The sequence below is a fragment of the Ursus americanus genome, chromosome 25 (genome assembly GCF_024610735.1).
Source record: "Ursus americanus isolate L20-20 chromosome 25, mUrsAme1.1.p, whole genome shotgun sequence".
Classification (NCBI taxonomy): Eukaryota; Metazoa; Chordata; class Mammalia; order Carnivora; family Ursidae; genus Ursus; species Ursus americanus.
The window spans coordinates 8,535,657-8,555,728 of record NC_142151.1 but is presented as its reverse complement, the minus strand read 5'-3'; the positions used below and the strand labels follow the sequence as shown (position 1 = coordinate 8,555,728).

At 59.2% G+C, this 20,072-nt stretch overlaps 2 protein-coding genes across 3 annotated transcripts; one reads left to right on the top strand and one right to left on the bottom strand.

Moving 5' to 3' along the window:
- The first annotated feature begins 47 nt into the window (after nt 1-47).
- Nucleotides 48-11,709, top strand: IFFO1 (intermediate filament family orphan 1). Of its 2 annotated transcripts, none has more exons than XM_045781100.2 (9): nt 48-857; nt 4,897-4,957; nt 5,100-5,195; nt 5,907-6,047; nt 7,026-7,183; nt 7,305-7,425; nt 7,704-7,796; nt 10,268-10,398; nt 11,297-11,709. In XM_045781100.2, exons 1-9 carry the CDS (start codon nt 85-87, stop codon nt 11,400-11,402), a joined length of 1,680 nt encoding a protein of 559 aa, XP_045637056.1. In that variant the 5' UTR covers nt 48-84; the 3' UTR covers nt 11,403-11,709. The 2 variants fall into 2 exon arrangements, with proteins under 2 accessions (XP_045637056.1, XP_045637055.1); XM_045781099.2 differs by having other exon boundaries at nt 7,701-7,796.
- A 1,498-nt stretch (nt 11,710-13,207) lies between these two features.
- GAPDH (glyceraldehyde-3-phosphate dehydrogenase) lies at nt 13,208-17,539 on the bottom strand. Its single transcript, XM_045781101.2, has 11 exons — nt 17,421-17,539; nt 17,109-17,149; nt 15,212-15,311; nt 15,022-15,128; nt 14,813-14,903; nt 14,570-14,685; nt 14,387-14,468; nt 14,026-14,177; nt 13,862-13,940; nt 13,581-13,762; nt 13,208-13,476 (listed from the first exon to the last, which is right to left on the bottom strand). Exons 2-11 carry the CDS (start codon nt 17,129-17,131, stop codon nt 13,407-13,409), a joined length of 1,002 nt encoding a protein of 333 aa, XP_045637057.1. The 5' UTR covers nt 17,132-17,149; nt 17,421-17,539; the 3' UTR covers nt 13,208-13,406.
- Between the last annotated feature and the right edge of the window lie 2,533 nt (nt 17,540-20,072).

Below are 20,072 nucleotides of genomic sequence, written 5' to 3'. Positions count from 1 at the left end.
CCCCGGGCGCCTCATTGGCTCTTCTCCCTAGCCCTCCATCCGTGCTCCTGTAGCGGTCTCCGTCTCCCAGCAGAAGACGCAGCCATGAATCCGTTATTCGGCCCCAACCTCTTCCTCCTACAGCAGGAGCAGCAGGGCCTGACCGGGCCGCTGGGGGACCCTCTGGGAGGCGACCACTTCGCCGGGGGAGGAGACGTGTCCACGGCGCCGCTCGCCCCGGCCGGTCCGGCTGCCTACTCGCCGCCCGGGCCGGGCCCGGCGCCCCCCGCCGCCATGGCTCTCCGCAACGACCTGGGCTCCAACATCAACGTGCTCAAGACCCTGAACCTCCGGTTCCGCTGCTTCCTGGCCAAGGTGCACGAGCTGGAGCGCCGCAACCGGCTGCTGGAGAAGCAGCTGCAGCAGGCGCTGGAGGAGGGTAAGCAGGGCCGGCGGGGCCTGGCTCGCCGCGACCAGGCCGTGCAGACCGGCTTCGTCAGCCCCATCAGGCCCCTGGGGCTGCCCCTGAGCGCCCGGCCCGCCGCAGTCTGCACCCCTTCGGCGCGGGTGCTGGGCTCGCCCGCGCGTTCGCCAGCCGGCCCCCTCGTGCCCTCCGCGGCCTGCCACTCGTCGCCCTCCACCTCCACCTCCACCTCCTACTCCTCGTCCACCCGCTTCATGCCCGGCACCATCTGGTCCTTCTCTCACGCCCGCCGGCTCGGGCCGGGACTGGAGCCCACGCTGGTGCAAGGGCCTGGCCTGTCGTGGGTGCATCCCGACGGGGTGGGCGTCCAGATCGACACCATCACCCCCGAGATCCGCGCGCTCTACAACGTCCTGGCTAAAGTGAAGCGCGAGCGGGACGAGTACAAGCGGAGGTAGGGGACCGGGAAGGTGGGGTCGGGGCTCAGTGTCATGCCACACATGGGACCTGGACCAAGTGTGGATCTGGGAGGGGAGAGCAGTGCGGCCCAAGAATCAGGGAGGAATAAGATGAGAGTAGAGTTCCTGCTGTGTAAGGAGGAGCTTGGAAGTAGACGGAATTGGGTACAGGACGACGGGGATCCACAGGGAATGCAGAAGTCGCGCTCGTGATAGGAAGAAGGGTGCTCTGAACGGAGTACTGTGGGGCGTACATATTTGTCTTGTGGCTTTTCTTTCCGTCTCATCTAGGCTGCAGTGTTGGGAGGGCTGTGTTCACTGTAGGGTTGTGTGCCGTGTGGAAGGGACACGCGTTTGAGAGGTCACGTCTGGGGTACTACTTAGCCTCTCCAGGCTCAGCCCTCAGCGCACTTTTGTGGTAGATGCCCCACATACTGATGAAAAGTAAGAGACAAGGGACACGGCTTCATCGGGAGTGTAAGTGAAATCAGAAGGGCGGGGGCTGCGTCTTGCAGCGGGCTCTCCTGCCACTGCTCCGGGTTTAGGGAAACTGGGGAGCGAGTCCAGTTCCATATGCAAGGCTCTGGAACCTCAGAACATTGCTTGGAGTAAGTAAAAAAAGAAAAAGAAAGAAAAAAGGGGGGAAAGGAATTCCCTAGGGAAAGGGGAAGGGACTGCTAGTTGTCACAGGGCTTGTGGGAGCCGGGGGAATCTGTGAAAGTACGACGAGCCAAAGGATGACGAGATGTGAGTGAAGCCAGCAGAGGAACCGAGTGGGGAAAAGTTGAGAATCTGGACACACCCTGTGAGTATAAGGCAGCTGGGGGGCAGGCCCAGTGCTCTCTGAGGACGAGGATTTGGCTTTCTGCAGGGGACTGGCAGGGTAGCACAGGGGGCCAGGGAAAGGGTGTGATGCTGGCGCTGGCTGTATACCAAGTGGATCCTTTAGGGGCCCGGAAACCTGGCCATTAGGAAGGAGCACGAGCACAGCAAGCTCTCTGTAGACTCTGCGATGGATGCCTTGGTTGAGGAGGAAGATGACAGGTCAGAAGGAGGCTTTATTTTGGAAGCCATCAGGTTTAACCTCTTAATCGGCTACTCTGACCCCTTGTGGGCAGGCCTGGGAACTACCCTTGCAGCCCTGTGTAGTGGACATTGGTGTGTCAGCTGGGGCTTGGCTGAATGTTCCAGGAGCTTACCCCTGGGTCTGGGGGCAGCCTTCAGGGATCTGTAACTTGCCAGAGTCTAGCAGATCGCAGATCAGCAGGCTTTCTGAAGTTGGGTACTGCCATGCTGGCTTCCTTCGTCATAGCCCATGTTATAAGAGCCTTTGGGAATCTCAGTTCTCCTAAAGCCATCATTCAGATGCCACCCAGAACCAGCCCCTGCCCCCAGCCCCTGACCCTGCAGGAGTTAATTAACACGGTCAGCAGCAGAACACACAGTTCTGGAATGCATCCATAACCACAGAAACAACTGTTGTTCTCGGGTATTTGGTTTTTCTTGACTGAAAGAGTGTTTGTCCTTGGTCCGGCTGTCCAGGGCAGCAGAGAGTTACTCCTTGGGGATTGATGAGCTCATCGCTCTGCAGCAGCTAGAGCTGTATGGTACGTGACACTGGCAGTTCCTCATTCTTCCACCCCAGATCCTGTGCCCTCGCTCTGTTCTCTTTGCAACACCATAGCTCCTGTCTGTGGCCCGGAAGGCATGAGTATAGCTTGAGCACTAAACTGGGAAGAAGCCGAGGCCTCCTGGGTTCTATTTTCAGCTCTCCTGCTGTGTGCAACCTTGGGTGGCTCTCTTCTTCCCGGCCTCCGTCCTTCCAGTGTAGGAATGGCCCCTGCTTCCTCCCTGTGCTCCAGGATGCCGTGTATTTGGGAGGGAGGTCTTTAGGAGAGGTAGAATATGCGGAAATTGCTCAAATTCCATGTCAAGGGAACCTTGTAAGGGAGACCACATTTGAATGGAGTTCAGAAGAAACCTATTTGTGGGAAAGTCTGGCTGGAGAACAGACAGAATTCTAGTAAGCTTTCAGGGGCACCTGGCTGGCTCAGTCAGGAGAGCATATGACTCTTGATTTCAGGGTCGTGAGTTAGAGCCCCACGTTGGGTGTAAAGACTACTATAAATAATAAATAAATAAATAAATAAATAAATAAATAAATAAATAAATAAATAAACTTTAAAGAATTCTAGTAAGCTTCCAGATGATTTATTTTCAGTTTTTTGTTTTGTTTTGTTTTTTGGTTTTTGGTTTGTTTTTTTTTTTTTTTTTTTTTTTACTCTGTAAGATTTTGTTCGTCTCAATCCTTCCCTAACTTCCTTACTTAAATTTCTACCTGAATTTGATGCTTCCTACCCTCCCTGATGCATCTTGCCCAGAGTCATTGTCCCCTTGCCAGTCTTGCTTCCTTTAGGGACTCACGGACTCGGGGGTATGAGGGCACCGCATTCCATGCCTTCAGGTTGTCGATGAAGAAACCACAGGCCCAGAAAAGATAAACACGTCTTGTCTATGAAAATGTATAACTTGACACTGCTAGGGCCCCTCACGGGCCCCACCATCTGATGGAGAATGCCAGAGCAAAAGGAGGAAGAACATGGGGGCAGCAGGGAAAGATGGGCAGAGAGCCAAGAGGCCCCGGAGCTGGGCTGCATGACGGGCCAGCAGGGTGGTGGCCCGGCTGGCTGCCTTTGCCTTGCCCATGTGGGAGGGGCCGTGGGTGACGTAGAGGAGTTATTATTAGGAGCACTGCAGCGCAGTGCCCAGTGCGGAGCAGGCGGGCATGGAGGGAAGAGGCTGTGGGCAGAGCCCAGGGGGAAGAGGGGGGCGAGGTGGGGGAAGTTGGAGGGGGGGGAGGGAGGGTGCAGTCCCACGTCTGCAGAATCTGCTCGGTCAGGCTTTCGTTTCCTTGCTGTCCTCTTTGTGGCTTCTGGCCACCTTTCTGATCCCACAGTTTCTCCCATGGTACCGTGCCCTCCTTTCTCAGTCCGGAAGAAGTGGCAGGAGGTGATGGGCTGTCTGAATGGGGTCTGAGAAGTTCTGCCATCCCAGGCACCCTCGCAGGGTCTTGAGACCCCCAGTAGCATGCTGCCCCCAGCATTGCCCTTCCGCCTCTGCCACGCCAAGACCTGTGCACTGGCTTGCCGTGGACTCACGTCTAGTGGAAACCCTAGCCCTACACAGCAGACCCTGCCTGTGGCCAGGGGGGACCTCTTAGCTGCTTGTGGTCCTAGTCTCGGAATTCTGGAGCCTAGGAGATGCCACTTCTAGTTCCCACCCACTGGATGAACGAGGCGCTTTTTCCTACTCTGATTTCCCTCGCCCTTGGGGTTTGGGTGCCTGGGACCCCCCAGGCTCCTGCTTTCCACTGCTTTCATACCTCAGGGCCAGCCCCATCACCTCTCCAGGGCTCCTGTACAGGGGTTCCGGGTGTGCAGTTTCTGGAGCTTGTGGGGACGGACTTTGAGTGTCTCCTACCGGGCTCTTGACCAACCCTGTTGATGGGGTGTGTGTCCTGCGGCTGCTTCTCCAGGGTTAAATGGCACCACGAGAGGCAGGCCAGCGGGCTAGAGGAGCCCTGGGCTGGTGCGGGCAGGAGGCGGGAGACTGGATGTGGGCCCCCGAAGGTGAGAGGCCGGGCCAGCAGGCCTGGTGGTCTGGTGCGGGCACGAGGGGGGAGGAGGCCAGCCAGGCAGCTGGCTGAGCCAGGGCCCAAGCGGGACGGCCGCTGCGAGGGAGCAGAGTGGCAGCAATTGCTCTCAAATACGGTTCCTGGGGCGCAGCCCAGAGGTTCCAGGAAGGCAGCTGGTGGGCTTGCACTTGCCAGGAAGCGTGGAGCTACCCGACAGCTGCAGCTGGCCACCCCCGGGCCGGCCGGCTGTTCCTGGCCACGGCCCCCCCAGCACTCAGGGCACCAGAGCTAGAGTGAGAGAGGCCTGAGCTGGAGGGGCGGGGAGCGGGGAGCCGCCGGGGCAGGGCAGGGCAGGGCAGGACCCCGCACCTAGGCTCCCTCCCTGTCCCCCATGTCTGCAGGTGGGAAGAGGAGTATACTGTGCGGATACAGCTGCAGGAGCGAGTGAACGAGCTCCAGGAGGTGAGGGCTGCCCCCCCCCGCCCCCGCCGTGCCCCCATACCCCCTCAGTGGTCCCTAGCCTGGGCCTCCCCTGGCCCTTCCTTGTCTTCACCTGCCTCCCCTACGGGCAGCACCACTCACGGTGCTTTCTCCCTGACTACAGGAAGCCCAGGAGGCTGACGCCTGCCAGGAGGAGCTGGCCATGAAGGTGGAGCAGCTGAAAGCTGAGCTCGTGGTCTTCAAGGGGCTCATGAGCAATGTGAGTGCAGCCCCCACACATCTGAGGCCGGGAAGGTGGGCCTTTCTGCTCTGGGCCTGTGCATTTCCTGGGCCACCGCCCTCACCCACTTTGTTGTGCTTCCGTCTTCCCCGGCTGGTCCCCCACCCCACCCCACCCTCATTCAGGAGGACAGGAAAGAACAAAAGCTTTGGTGTCTTATGCGAGAGGCCTCGATCTATGGCCTCGATCCCTATTAGAGGCTGGCAAGCGCTTAGTTAAGAGCCCAGACCCTGGCTCTGCGACCTGCATGCAGGGTGGCCTTGGTGAATTCCTTCACTGCTCTGCCTCCGTGTCCTCCCCGTGGAATGGGGTCGTAAAGGCGGTACTTTGCAGAGCCATGAGGGAGACTGTCAGGCCCTTAGGACCCTGCTGGCACAGACTTCATGCTGAATAAGTGTTAGCCATTCCTCTTCTTGTAATACTTCTTCCACTCTTGTAACTCCCAGTGCGCTCTCTCTCTCTCTGGGAGCGTAAGTTCCAGGAGGGAGCCCCAGCAGGTCCCAGACCATGCCCTCCGGGGCTCCCCGTCTGACCAGGGGGCCGGTGGCCTGAGCAGCCCATGAGCCCATGAGGGGAGGGCGTCCAGGAAGAGGGGGCAGAGGTGGTGTGTGACTGGAAGGATGAGGGTCTCACTGGGCCTTGTCTGGGGTGCCGGCTGCCTGCTTACCGCGCCCTGCGTTCCCTGGACAGAACCTGTCCGAGCTGGACACCAAGATCCAGGAGAAGGCCATGAAGGTAGATATGGACATTTGTCGCCGCATCGACATCACCGCCAAACTGTGCGACGTGGCTCAGCAGCGCAACTGCGAAGACATGATCAAGATGTTCCAGGTGAGAGGACGGGGTGGCCCGCAGGCCGGGGGCCCCTGCCCACACCTGCCCAGTGCCTCAGCTCCTCACGGGAGGGGGGCGCAGGCCCAGAGTCCTCCCTCAGCGCTGGCCCCTCCTTCTTGGGGAGCCCACCCTGGCACCAGGGGCCCTCAGTGGGACTAGGCTGGGGGGCAAGGAACAGCCTCTGAAGAGAAGGTTCGGAAGCCGTCTCTAACTCCGTCTCTCCCCTCCCTCTCTCTCTCTCCTCTGTCCGCCTCCTGTCCTCTCTTCCTTTCATCTTCTCTTGCTTTCTCCACAGAAGAAGCTGGTTAGTTTTGCTGTCATGCAAGCTTTTTAATGTCCCGGTCCCAGTTTCTAAGCCACCCAGGCCTTTGGCCATCAGTTTTGACCCGCTGGGCTTTTGGGCCCAGATTTCTTCTCCTGTCTCCATTCTCCTTGCTCTTCCACCTTTTCTCTATCTCGGCCCCCTCTTTGCTTCATTTCTTTCTATCCCTTCTCCTCCGGCTTTCCAGATCTGGATGTGTGATTCAGGTTCTCCTTCCAATATACCGCGTCCTCCTCCTCCTTGAAGCCCGAAACTTTCCTTTTAGTTTGGTCATTTCATTAGAAAGGCTGAAAGGCATTTTTTTTTTTTTTTTTTTTAAGAAAACAAATCCTCTTTAGCCATTATGCACATCTGATGTGGTCGCCGGGCCATTTCTCCCCCGATCTTACCGCCCTATTTTCTCTGTTTCTCCTTTTTCTTCTTTCTCAGTCTGCAGCCCTGCCCCCATCCATGTCTGTCTGCCTGTCTCGGTAACTCCGGTGTGTGTTCCTGTCGTTGTAACCGTGTCTTCTCTCTCTGTCCGCCCCCCCCCCCCCGCTGGTTCCCGCTTCTCCGCCCCCTTCCTTCTCCCCCCTCCCCGCCGGCGCCCATCCGCCCTTCTCCTCACGCACCCGGCCTCGTCTCTGTAGTCTCTGCACTTGTCTCCCATTAAGGTCCCATCCATGGGGGGGCGGAAGCGGGAGCGCAAGGCTGCCGTCGAGGAGGACACCTCCCTGTCGGAGAGTGACGGGCCCCGCCAGCCCGATGGGGATGAGGAGGAGAGCACAGCCCTCAGCATCAACGAGGAGATGCAGCGCATGCTCAACCAGCTGTGAGTCCGCAGGCCCGCCCGCGGCACCCCGTCTCCCCGAGGCCGGACGCCCCGCCCCCGACAGTGGCCCTCCGCGGGCAGCCAGGCCCCACCCTCCTTGACGGCGGGTCCCTGTCTCTAGGAGGGAGTATGATTTTGAGGACGACTGTGACAGCCTGACTTGGGAGGAGACTGAGGAGACCCTGCTGCTTTGGGAGGATTTCTCGGGCTATGCCATGGCAGCCGCAGAGGCGCAGGGAGAGGTAACGGCCCCTCCCGGCCGCAGGGCCCCGGCGCTGCCACCTCCCCAGCGGACGCCCGGCCCCTCCCGCCCCTCCCGCTCCTCCCTGCACTCCTTGCTGCTTTCCGTCTGTGGCCTCCATCCTCTACCTGCTTCCCCCTCTTCCTTTATCCTTTCTCTCGGCTTTCTCCAGCTTCCTTTAACCGGACTCTCTCTCTCTTCCCCGCCTCGGCCCTGTGGAATGCCCCCATCCCACCCTCCCCATCGGCCTCCCCCTTGCTTCCCTTTCTGCTCCAGCAGCAGGAAGATAGTTTGGAGAAGGTGATTAAAGACACGGAGTCCCTGTTCAAAACCCGGGAGAAAGAATATCAGGAGACCATTGACCAGATAGAGGTAAGGCCGGGGGTTTGTGAAGCCACCACCGGGGAGACCCCAGACACCGGGCCTCCTCCTTTCTCTTGTGGGGGTGGGGCCTTAGGACCTCAGGCTCTGGCGGGGTCGGACAGGTGTGGGTTCCAGTCTCAGCCCTGTCGCTTCCAACTTCTGCGGGGCTGCGTACGCCCTCTGAGCCTGTTTCTCTGTCAGGCGGGATCTTAATCGTACCTCCCTCGCAGGCTTGTCTGAAGATCAGATGAAATGGGGCACGTGTAGAGCTGAGGGCAGTGCCTGTCTCCTAGGAAGCTTACTGCTTTTATGGTTATCACTACGACTGTCCGCGCGGTCGCGGAAGTGGACTCGAACTTTGCTGTTTCTTCAGCTCAGCCCTTCATCAGAAGGAGGAACCTCTGATGTCATTCTGTAGCCTGGAGGGACCTTTTCGAGTATGGGAAGCTGGTGCTCTAACTTAGAGCTAGGTCTGCAGGGCTGCAGCGGGTTTGTGGCGCCCTGGGCAGAGGAGCAGCGGGCAGGGCCGGACGCTGTTCTTGGCAGCCTCCTTTCCCACTCCTGGAGAGGGTCCTTCTGAGCCCTGAGTGCCCCGGCTTGGGGAAGAGGCCCATGAGCTTCTGTAACTTTTGGCCTCTCTTCAAGACCATGTGGCATATTTATACCCTTGCTGTTCTCACACTGCCAGCATTTCGAGAAGGAAGTTGACAGATGATTTTCCTACGTGCACATTCTCCCAACACACATCCCATGATCCTGCTCCTTGAAGCCAAACCTGCTTTTGTTTCTTGCCCAGGCAGACAGGCTGAGTTTTAAAGGCCTGCAGCCATGTGTCTGCTCCCCGCTGAGGAGAGGGGAGGGGAGAGCCGCTTTCTGTCCACTCATGGACACCCATCTGGCAGTCTCCCTCTTGTCTTGCAGGAGGATGGCTTTAGGAGAGGTGTTGGGAGAGCTAACAGGGGCCTTTGGGTGCCCTGCTGGCCCTGGTGACCCATCTCGGCATGCCTGGGATGGAAGCAAGGAGCATTTCCCATTACCGGCAGTAAAGCCAGGGCCCAGGTGGAAGGTGGGAGGGAGTTCCTGCTGTCCTGTCTCCTTCACTTCCGTCGAGTCCCAGCCCTACCCCTCCCTCCAGTCACACAGCGAGGCTGGGGTCTTCCGTGGAGGCTGTTGGGTACCTCCTGGCGGGTGGCGGCCGCCTCCCTCACGTGTGAAGTAAGGAGACACGTACGGATGTGTAGAGGCAACTGGTGGTGGTCCTGGCCTTATCTTTGAATAGAATGTATGTGCTTCATTTCCTTCTTTCCTGTCCTCGTGAGTGATGGGCTCCAGAAGCTAGCCCCTTCCCCTCCCGCTCTCCTTAGCTGGAGAACCTGGGGTGCTGGCGGCGGCCAGTCTGCGCGGGAGCTGGTGACCTCACTTATCTTCCTGGACTGAGCAGCTGACTCTGGCATCCAGGCTGCCATGTGAGCGGCACCCGCTAGGGCTCCCGACCCACCCGGGCCACCTCCCTTCCGTCTGACCCCGTGACCCCTTTCCTCCTTCCTCCGAGTTCCCAGCCTCTCCCTGTCCAGTTTGGATTAGTTCTGGGTGGTTTCCTCTATCCAATTCGGATCACTCACGGGTAGTTTCCTACCCTTTCTCTTTGCTCCCAGGCAGTCAAGCAAATCACCTCCAAGCAGTTTTATTCTGCCTCTCCTTTTGGCCGCCTGTCCTTTGTACCCAATACAAAGAGAGGCAGCAGATCATCTCTGGCCCAGATCTTTTCCGCCTTCACCCCGCCTCTCAGCTCTGCCTCTGCGAGGGAGGCCATATTTCCTTGATTCGGAGCCCACATTTCCCACATGGAACATTTCTTGAATCGGGATACATCTTCTAACCGGTGGGACGTTGGGTGTGGCAGCAGTCTTCCTGTGAGACGCTGAGAACAGCTCACACCAGAGACAAGAGCCATCAGGGGAGGATCGCGCCTCTTTCAGCAGCGCGGGCAGGTCTCCTCCTTTGTGCCGGGAGGCTTGTCACGACTTCGCGAGGTTCACTAAGTCATTTCCCAGCGTGGTGCTGGGCATGCACAGGCAGAGATGAATAAGAGCCAGGGCCAGCCTTCCAGAAACACCCAAATGAGTGAGGGAAACAGGGTGCAGCGTTGCACGGGGCCACGCGGGAAGCCCGGGGAGGGGGAGCCAGGCCGCGCACAGACGGCCGCCTCGGGCTGTCCTGCCCACACTTTGGTTCCTCTCGTCAGCGAGGGTCTGTGGCAAGAACGCGGGCTCCTCTGCAGGCAAAGATTGCCAGGCAAACTAGAAAGAATGCTAGTCCAGTAGGCGCCTTCTGGCTGCTCAGACCGATTTTTCAATCTGAGCCCTCGCCCACGGCTGCCTGGGCCCCCCGCCGGGTGGCGTTCTTGGCGTGTGCGCCTCCTGGGGGTGCGGGCTGGAGACCCCGCTGACCTGCTCGGCCCTGCCTTGCCCCTGCCGCAGCTGGAGCTGGCCACGGCCAAGAACGACATGAACCGCCACTTGCACGAGTACATGGAGATGTGCAGCATGAAGCGCGGCCTGGACGTGCAGATGGAGACCTGCCGCCGGCTCATCACCCAGTCGGGAGACCGGTGAGGACCGCCCCTGGCGGCTGGGGCCCGGCCCGCCTTCCCCCGTGTGTCTTCCTCGGGGACAAGCCCTGCACGCCCATGTCGAGGTGGGGCTCTTGCGGGAGGGCGCCTGGTGTGTCTGGCCCAGCTCCACAGCCTTCTCGCCCGCAGCAGTGGGACGCTGGGTGCACGTCCACGCGTGGCTGCACGGCCGAGACCTCCCAATGCCACCAGCTCGGGGGGTCCCCTGGTTAGAAGCAGCTCGAAACTGCCAAGGAACAGAAGACGTGTGGGGACAGATTTCTGTCTAAAGTCAGGGCCACAGTTCATGCCTTTGACCCGGTATAAGTTCTGCCTCTAAAAAAAAAAGTAAATTTTAAAAAGTCCAAAAATACTACAGGTAGACATAAAGCTGGGGCCATCAAGCCTGTGCACTTGGCTCAGGCAGCATCTCTCCTACTGTGATTTGAGATTTATTTATTTTTTTTAGATTTTATTTATTGGGGGGGGGAGAGGGAGAGAGCATGAGTGGGGGGAGGGGGCAGAGGGAGAGGAAGAAGCAGGCTCCCTGCTGAGCAAGGAACCTGATGTGGGACTCGATCCCAGGACCTCGAGATCATGACCTGAGCGAAAGTCAAATGCTTAGCGGACTGAGCCACCCAGGTGTGCCCCTGTAATTTGAGATCTTTCTGAACTCTGAGCCTCCCAGAGTCCCCAAGATAAAGACAGGGTCTATCTCCCACATCAGGGTGGGCTGCGGGAGCTTTCTTTCCCTTCCCCACTTCCCTCACCCTGCACCTCACCCCTGTGGCCCCCCTGGCCTTGCCTGAGCTGGAGAAAAAGGCCACAGGAGAGAAGAATGCCAACCTCATCATGATTCTTGCCTGCCCCAGGGTGAAAACTGGTGTTTTTTTTCTAGAAAGTCTCCTGCTTTCGCTGCGGTCCCGCTTAGCGACCCGCCGCCGCCGCCAAGCGAGGCTGAGGACTCCGATCGTGATGTCTCATCTGATAGCTCCATGAGATAGGGACCTGCCTCCAGCTTGGCGCCTGGGCCCCGGGGGCACCACCCTGCTGGGAACTCACCGAGGCAGAGGGGTGGGGGGTTCACAGAAGGGGAACATCACTCGTCCCACCGCACCAAGCCTTGCCCCTGGGGACTGGGACCCTCCTCCCTTGGGCTTCCTGCCTTTGACCTTGGCCTCCAGGGTTCTAAGGTGTCTGGAGCGAGGCTTAGCCCGCCCGTCCCAGGCGACTCCCACCACAGCCGGGGCTCTCCTGCCTTCATGTGTGGGTGTCTGCTACTTTCTCATCTTTAAAATGCTGCTGGAGCGATTGTGGCCCCTTACTTTCTCCATTGAGTAAGGACTGTGATTGTCAGATCTTCCTTCCGTTTCTGTGGCCTCAAGCCAGCTCACGGTCTGGATCTGTACTGGTGCTAACTGGCCCAGGCACTGGTATGAAGTGGAGGAAGCTGGACGTTGCATGGCTTGTGCAACACATACCGGGGGAGAGGGCCTCCCTCCGCGGCGCAGGTGGAGGAGGTCGGACTGGGCGCTCTGCGGAGGCAGTGAAGTGGCTGCGACCTTGCCCTTGGGCAGTGCCTGCCTTCAGGGGACCTTAGTGCCTCGGGTCTGGGCGGCTTCTGGATCTGACCGGGTGCAGCATCGTGGAGGGCGATGGAAGCCCTTGCTTGTTTCCCAGTCAGCGCTGAGTGGCAGAGAATAAGGCGAAGCTGCTTGTGTGTGTGTGCACGTGTGCGTGTGTGCCTGTGTGTGCGTGTGCCTGTGTGCGCGTGTGCTTGTGTGTGCGTGCGCCTGTGTATGTGCGCTCAGGGCCTCAGTCTCTTCAAGTATCAGCTGAAGATGTGCCTCCTCCGTGTCTGTGACACACCGAGAGCAACAGGCTAAGACGTCCCGGACTTGGAAAAGCCTGGGAGAAACTGGGGGCACGTGAATGAGGACATGTCAGCCTAACTGCCGGAGGGAGGCCGAGCGGACATTGGAATGGAATCTTCAATAATAATCAAACTGGAGAGTATTTATCGAACACTTTCGTGTCACTGTTTTAAGCACTTTCTGGTGGTGGCTACTTGATCCCTGCTGGGAGGTGTGCCCTGCTTTTCATCACCTTACACAGGACCAGGTGCCGGCCTGTGCCTCCGCCCCCCAAGCCCTCACCCACAGACCATGGCAGCGATCCCCCTTACATGCCACCTTGAGTCCTGGAGGTGGCGTTACCCCATTTTCTGGATCACTCACTACACTGGTTATACAGCTGACCGAATAGAATTGTTCCAGAAGACCTGGAGGGGCTGGGCGCTGGCGTATCTGTTTACAGATGGCAGTAACTAGGGCCCACGAAAGTAAAGAACTCAGCCTGGACCGCACAGCTGTGAGGCAGTGGAATTCACTCCCTGGCAGTCGGCTCCCTAGCAGCAGCCAGGTCACCAGGCAAGGCTGCGAGACTTGCTAGCCCAATTCCAAAGCCCTGACGTCCTGCGCCAAGGTTACCCTCCAGGTGGCTGCAGCCAGGTCATCTGGTGACAAGACGGACTTGTCCTCTGACATCATGTTGCGTCAAGTAGCACCTAGGGGCTTTGGAGGGGCACTAAGCCAAAGCGAGGACCAGTGGCCCTCAGAAGTGAGTGCAGTGCACACGCCTTTGTGAGGGAGGCTCTCAGGCCCACGACCTCCAGGGGAGTTTATGCCTGGTCGCGGTACGCTGGGTCTTTCTTGGGTACCATCAGCAAGACTGATTTCTCTTTGGCACACAGCCTAGCTCCCCTCCTCCTCATCCCAGGCCCTGGAATAAGCTAGAACATTCAAAGAGCTGGCTGGGTACAGTATACTTTATTGATGGTACATGACAAGGTAGGGCTCCCCAAGCCCCTCCCCTTCTTCAGGGGGTCTGGGATGGAAACAGTAGAGGTCGGGAGATTCTCAGTGTTTCGGGGGATAAGTTGGGGCAGGGATTCCCCAGCAGCTGAGGGCTCTCTCTTCCTCTTGCTGGGTTGGTGGTCCAGGGGGCTCTTACTCCTTGGAGGCCATGTGGACCATGAGGTCCACCACCCGGTTGCTGTAGCCAAATTCGTTGTCATACCTGGAAGGAGATCAAGAGTGAAAGGCTATTTTCCCGAACTGGCCACCAGAGGGCGCGAGACTCGAGTCCCTTTCCTAGGTGTTGCTCCACATGCGGCCACATACCAGGAAATGAGCTTGACAAAGTGGTCATTGAGAGCAATGCCAGCGCCGGCATCAAAGGTGGAAGAATGAGTGTCACTGTTGAAGTCGCAGGAGACAACCTGGTCCTCCGTGTACCCCAGGATGCCCTTGAGGGGGCCCTCTGATGCCTGCTTCACCACCTTCTTGATGTCGTCATATTTGGCCTAACGAGGTAAAAATAAGATGGTCATTCAAGTTCCAGTCTTGCTGCTTTCCCCCAGACACAAATTCCTAGCCCGCCACCTTTTCCAACCCACACTTACAGCTTTCTCCAGGCGGCAGGTCAGATCCACGACGGACACGTTGGGGGTGGGGACACGGAAGGCCATGCCAGTGAGCTTCCTACAGACAGGGGGAAACAGGCTCAGCACCACTCCTCCTGGCCACCCCCAGGTGCCCAGGGCAGAAAAGCAGCAAGGAACCTCACCCGTTCAGCTCAGGGATGACCTTGCCTACAGCCTTGGCCGCGCCAGTGGAAGCAGGGATGATGTTCTGGGCAGCCCCTCGGCCATCACGCCACAGCTTCCCAGAGGGGCCGTCCACGGTCTTCTGGGTGGCAGTGATGGCATGGACGGTGGTCTGGAAACATGGGGGAAGGAGTGAGGGCCTGCACAGTCCTCATCACCTCACCCGCCCTTGGGAAGAATTACGGGATAGAGTGACCTGACCTTGGAACCCCCAAGGCCCCAGCGCACCCCCCAGCCTAGGACCATGTTCTAAGCAGAAAGAAAGATGGAGTCCTGGGTGAGAAATCAATGGGCTCTGGACACTTTGCCCATCACGCATACCATGAGTCCCTCCACGATGCCGAAGTTGTCATGGATGACCTTGGCCAGAGGAGCCAAGCAGTTGGTGGTACAGGAAGCATTGCTGAAAAGAGGGAGGCACGTCAAGGGCAAGCAGGTCCATCTTGTTGCACACAGTCCTATCAGACCACTTCACTCCCCTCTCCGCTCCCGTGTCATGCTCACCTGACAATCTTGAGGGAGTTGTCATACTTCTCATGGTTCACACCCATCACGAACATGGGGGCATCAGCAGAAGGAGCAGAGATGATGACCCTCTTGGCCCCGCCCTTCAGGTGAGCCTGCAGCAGAAGAGTCACCATAATCCAGGTGCTCCCTTCCCTGGTCTGAGCCTGCGGTGCACATTCTTCTCGCCACACCAAACCCCAGGGTCAACCCCCTCCCATCTTCAGTCTCCCTGGCACTCACCCCAGCCTTCTCCATGGTCGTGAAGACCCCAGTGGACTCCACAACATACTCAGCACCAGCATCACCCCATTTGATGTTGGCGGGATCTCGCCTGCAAGGGAAGACGAGATGCCAATTCAGGGACGTGGGGTACAACGTACCCAAGGTGGTCACCCATCCTAGCACCCCCCTCAAAGCGAATTTCTTTCTGTTCCATCTTCCACACTTACTCCTGGAAGATGGAGATGGACTTTCCATTGATGACAAGTTTCCCGTTCTCAGCCTTGACTGTGCCGTGGAATTTGCCGTGGGTGGAATCGTACTGGAACATGTAGACCTGGAGGAAGGGGGAAGGAGGGCAGTGAGGGGCTGCGCTTTAGCCGGCTCTGCTCCGACAGCGGCTGAAGGGGCAGCACTCACCATGTAGTTGAGGTCAATGAAGGGGTCATTGATGGCGACAATATCCACTTTGCCAGAGTTAAAAGCAGCCCTGGTGACCAGGCGCCCAATACGGCCAAATCTAAGAAAGACAAGGGGTGAGCAGGAATGGGGGGGGGGGGGGACGACGACGACGACAGAGAATCCTCCTGGGCATGGAAGCAGCCCGAGGCCAACGCATCCTCTTTCAGGGGTTAGAAAATGGCACTTCCTTGCCACGAGGGAAGTCCCAGGAGGTCTGATTTTATCCTCCTGCGTAACCCCGCCAGGACAGGCTGGCTTTACAGCATGGCCAAGAAGCGAAGCCTGCCCAAGAGGTGATTAGGTTCGAACACTTGCCCAACTCCCTAGTGTCTACAAGTCCTACCAGGAGAAACGGCAGTGCAGGGCATGGTCTGGCCACTCCCACAGTCTGGGCACATGGCATTTATCACCCCTACTATCTGTGCCCTGAGAACGCTTGTGCTGGTCTGGCCCAGCTTCAGGATACACCCTCTGGGCAGCAAAGACTTGCACAGTTAGCACCACCAAGCTCAAAGGGCAAGAGTAAAGGTCAGAAATTAAGTGGACAGGGAAAGCCCATCCCTTCCTCCAAAATGGAAAGAGGAGGAGAAAAAGGAGTCCTTCTCAACCCCCTAATCTCAGGGCTCTAGTTCGCTAAGCTGCCTGTCCTTGCAAGCCCTCTTCTAAAAATCAGGAGCAGGAGCAACAGCTGTGTGTGCGCGCGTGCGTGTGGGGGGGTGAGAGGTAAAAGAGGGTAGAAGCCCAGGCCCCCAGCTGCAGAAAGGTCAGGCAGCTATATTTAACCCCAGATTAGAGTGGAGTGGGGATCTGATTTCTGGAAGACGGCATGGGAAGAAGGGCAGGATTCCCAAGGCTCACGGACACCTAATCCTCCCAGTGACCTTTATAGCCTTGGCTTTTGGGGTTGGGTCAGCTCTAGGCACCGAAGGAAGAAGAGAGCTTCGAGGAGAGCCAGTGTGATGGCAGGGGCTGCTGCCGCAGGAGCCATTTTGTGGTGGAAAATTTCTAACTACCCATGACTCAGCTCCCCCAACATGGCACTAAGCTGCAGCTACCACACCTCTCCGCATGAAGAAAAAAGAAAAAAAAATGGAAGAAAAAAAAGGACTCCGCTAAACCCACGTTTCTGATTCATCAGAGGACCATCCAGGAAGAGCATCCTTGAGGGAAATTTGGCTGGCAGCTTAAGGGACGGTCTGTGGTCGGAGTTCTGAGGTCCAGCTCTTTCGAGAGCAGGGCTGGGGGAAGCCTTGCCTCACCTGGCTTACGGGACAGAGGCGACTCCACCCCGCTGAGGCAAGACTAGGAGGGTTAGTCATAGGCGAGGAAGGAGGAAGGGTGAAGAGCTACGCGAGGTTGCCTAACGGTGGTTCCTTCGCTTCCTTCCCCGTTGCAACATGGCGGCTGGGTTACCGCAAACCAGCCCTCCCGGCGGGCTGCGCACCCAGCCGAGCCCCGGGAGCCCCGGGCCGCGCCGGAGGGGGGGGGGCGGGGGGGGAGGGGCGCCTCCTCGGCACGTGACCCCGCAGGGCGCGAAAGCAAAGAAAGAAGCCCCGGCCGGGGGATTAAAGGGATGACTAAGCCGGGATGGCGGTGCTGCCGAGGATCGGAGGCAGGTGGGAGGGGAAGGCTGCGCGCTGCTCGAACCCGCAAGGGCGGCCTTGCAGGAGGCGCCACAGCCGGGGATGGGGTGGGGGCCACGAGGCCCTCTGGGGCGAGAGCCTCCGCCAGGTCAGAACACCGACCTTGAGTTCTCCTTGGGGGTGGGGGGGTAGGACCACCGCACCGCGTCCCCCACGCGCTCGCCCGGGGCCGCAGGATTCGATGCCCCACCCTACCCCACCCCCGAACTCACCCGTTCACTCCGACCTTCACCATCGTGTCTCGGGGACGCGGCTGCAGGCAGAGAAAGGCGAGCATTAGAGCGCGGGGGCGGGCGGCGGCTGCAGTCCGGCCGCTGTCCTCCCCTCCCCCCAGGCCTCCATTCCCACCCCGCGCTCGGGCACGTCCGTCCTCCCGCCCCTGCAATGCGGAGGTCCGGCCGGGCACACCCGACCGCGACCACGGCCGTGCAGCCCAGCCCGGCTCCGCGAGCGCCCCCGGTCCCCTTCGGAGCCGTGCCCGGGCCTCTCGCGGCTCCCCTCCGCCTGGCTTTGCGGGGTTTTACCTGGCACTGCACGGGAAGATGCGGCTATCTGTCGAACGGGGAGGAGCAGAGAGCACCAGCGGAGGCTGCAGGCTCAATTTATACCTCCGGGACGCGGCGGGGGGGCGTGGGGGCGCAGGCCCCGCCTCCCGCCGGCTTGCCCAGTCGCGGCCCGAGGGCGCGGAGGCCTGAGCTACGTGCGCCCGTAAAGCCGCGAGTAGCTGGGCCCGCTTTTTTTTTTTGGACCCGCCTGCTTCTTCCAGTGTGCACGCACCAAACGTGTGGGCTAGGGACGGAATGGGGGAGGGGACTGAGACCAGCCCAGTGGAGGAGGTGATCGCTAATGGCACTCGTGGGCACCCTGTGGGCTTGCAGGAGACTGTGGGCCCCAGGACGGGGCTCCTGGTGGCAACGGAAGGCCTCCGAGAGCCAGGGCCGTTCAAGTTGCTGCACAGACGAAATGGGAGGACTTTGGGAGCTGGTGGGATGGGGAATTGGAGCCGGAGCCGGGACCCCTCGCGGTTGCACGCGGCCACCCCCCTCCCCTTTCTTTTAGAGGCTGAGAGGCGGGAAGGCTGAGGAACTTCTCCTCAAGGCTCTTCGGTAGCGGCGGAGGAACCGCAGAGGAAAAGGCACGGGAAGGGTCAGCCCGCCTCCTGCCGGGCTCTGCCCAGCCCCCACTTCCCCCTACCCAGGGCCTGGCTCCCAGCCTCCCTGGGCCGGGGGCCTGGGCTGGCACTGGGCAGTGGGGGCCTGGAGAGGAAGGAGACTCGGGAGGTGGCTGGGGGGTGGGGAGCGGTTTCTGCACTGAAGGTCACGCTGTCCTGCAAGCTCGGGCAGCCCGGAGAGCTGATAATTGGGGCGGACAAACCAGGCCCTGTGTGCACCAGCTGCTCTCCCCCAGGCGGGGCTGGGGCACAGGGGGAGGACGAGAGGCCGGAGGCCTCCCACAGAGTCGCTCCTGGGAGACCTGCGTGCTGTGCCGCCCAAGCCGGAGACAGTGCCCCTTTCACCGTCTCCAGCCCCCACCAGAGAGCGGGACGTGAGGGCGGAAGTCCCTCCCCATCCTGGGACGTGCCAGCCAGCCCGAGCCAGGGACTCCCCTTCCCTGCCTGGGCCCGGGGATGTTGGGGGCAGTGCGAAGCGTCCAGAAGAGGGAAGAAATTGGGAGGTCTTGGGCACGTGGTGGGAACCGGCCTCCAGCCCCACGCGAGGTAGAGGGAGGGATCCATTCCCCTCCAACAGTCCGGAGCCCCAGCTGAGCCGGTTTTGCCAGCTGAGGATGGAAGAGGGGCTGTGTTCAGAACGCTTGAGATGAACCAGGGTTTAGAAGGGGGTGGGGTGGAATGGACGTGGCCCATCAGCAGGTGCTGGGGACTGGGGACCCAGGGGCCTCTTTGCTGGCCCAGCGTAACCTGAGACCAGCCCCCTTTTCTAGCTGAAGAGCCTGTGGCTAAGTTTAGCCCGTCTGGCGATAACCTTTGCTTAAAAGGCAGAGAGCATACTCTCCAGCACCAACTCCAACCCCAGTCCCTGCCCTTTCTGGGATTGCCTTCCCTCCTTGGGGCCCCAGAGCCAAGTCTATGTCTGTCTGGCAGCCATGTGCTTGGTTGGTTCCCAGGCTTTTCACGAACCCCAAGAGCAGGGCCAGAGGACACCTAATGGTGACAGGAGGTGGGGAGGACCACAGGCAGTCTGCTGGGGTAGGGGTTCAGCTGCTGATCTAACCGTTCCATGCCTGCTCAGGCTCAACCAGGACCATTAATTCTTTCCCTGGAACAGGACTTAGGAGCCCCTCGATGCTCCCATACTATCTAGAATGTGTGTCTGAAGTCCCATCTTCCCTTTTGCTGCATGTGTGTCTTTTTCCATTAGTGTCTTCTGCCAAAAAGGGAGCTTGGTGCCCATGGAGCGTTACTGATGCAGCCTGCCGTTGTCATGACAGCAAAGACACCAGTGTTGTCATGAGAGCACGCTCACTGCCTCACGGTCCAGGTGACTCAGCAGAACACACTTGGGGAGCTGAGGGGGTGGGCAGGCTAAAGCAGTGCCTGCGTGAGGGGCTGACTTCCCACAGACCCTCTTAACAGTAAAGCGATTCCTTGCTAGGCAGTCTCCACAGATGGAGGGGACCCAACCTTCCATCAGCCCAGCGACCAGGTCAGTCACCTGTCCCAGAGATGGGCTCAGGGAACACACAGACCAGCCCTTGGTCTGGAGAAGGGTTTTTCCACCTCTGCACCAGACTCTTGCTTTGGGCTGCCTCATTCTGGTGCGGGGTCTGTCTTCTGCATTGTACGGTGTTCAGCCACATCCCCGGTCTCTCCCCACTAGATGCTGATGGACAGCATTCCTCCCACCTAGGTTGTGACGACAAAAAAATCTCTAGGTGTTGCCGAATGTCCCCTGGAGGGCGAAACTGCCCCCAAGTGGAACGTGTCGATCTGGAGACTAGACCCTGCGTGCTTCGCCGCGTGGAGCAATCCTGTCACTTGTGCAGCGTGGGGAGGTCAAGAAGGGGAAGATGAGGCACTGGGGGAGCATGGAGCTTCTCAGATCTCGAGAGAGGCCCCAGGACTTTGCGGCTCCTCTTTCTGGACTGATAATCCTCTCCCTGTCTCCTGCATCTGGGCTAATGTGCAAGATGAAACAGACAAGCCTAGGAAAAATGTC

Coding starts and splice junctions, on each gene's coding strand:
- IFFO1 (XM_045781099.2), top strand. CDS start 85: ATGAATCCGTTATTCGGCCCCAACCTCTTCCTCCTACAGCAGGAGCAG. Junction 7,184..7,304: donor CAGCGCATGCTCAACCAGCT/GTGAGTCCGCAG, acceptor CCCTGTCTCTAG/GAGGGAGTATGATTTTGAGG. Junction 7,797..10,267: donor AGACCATTGACCAGATAGAG/GTAAGGCCGGGG, acceptor CCCCTGCCGCAG/CTGGAGCTGGCCACGGCCAA.
- GAPDH (XM_045781101.2), bottom strand. CDS start 17,131: ATGGTGAAGGTCGGAGTGAACGG. Junction 14,469..14,569: donor AACTCCCTCAAGATTGTCAG/GTGAGCATGACA, acceptor CCCTCTTTTCAG/CAATGCTTCCTGTACCACCA. Junction 13,763..13,861: donor CCTGCCGCCTGGAGAAAGCT/GTAAGTGTGGGT, acceptor TTACCTCGTTAG/GCCAAATATGACGACATCAA.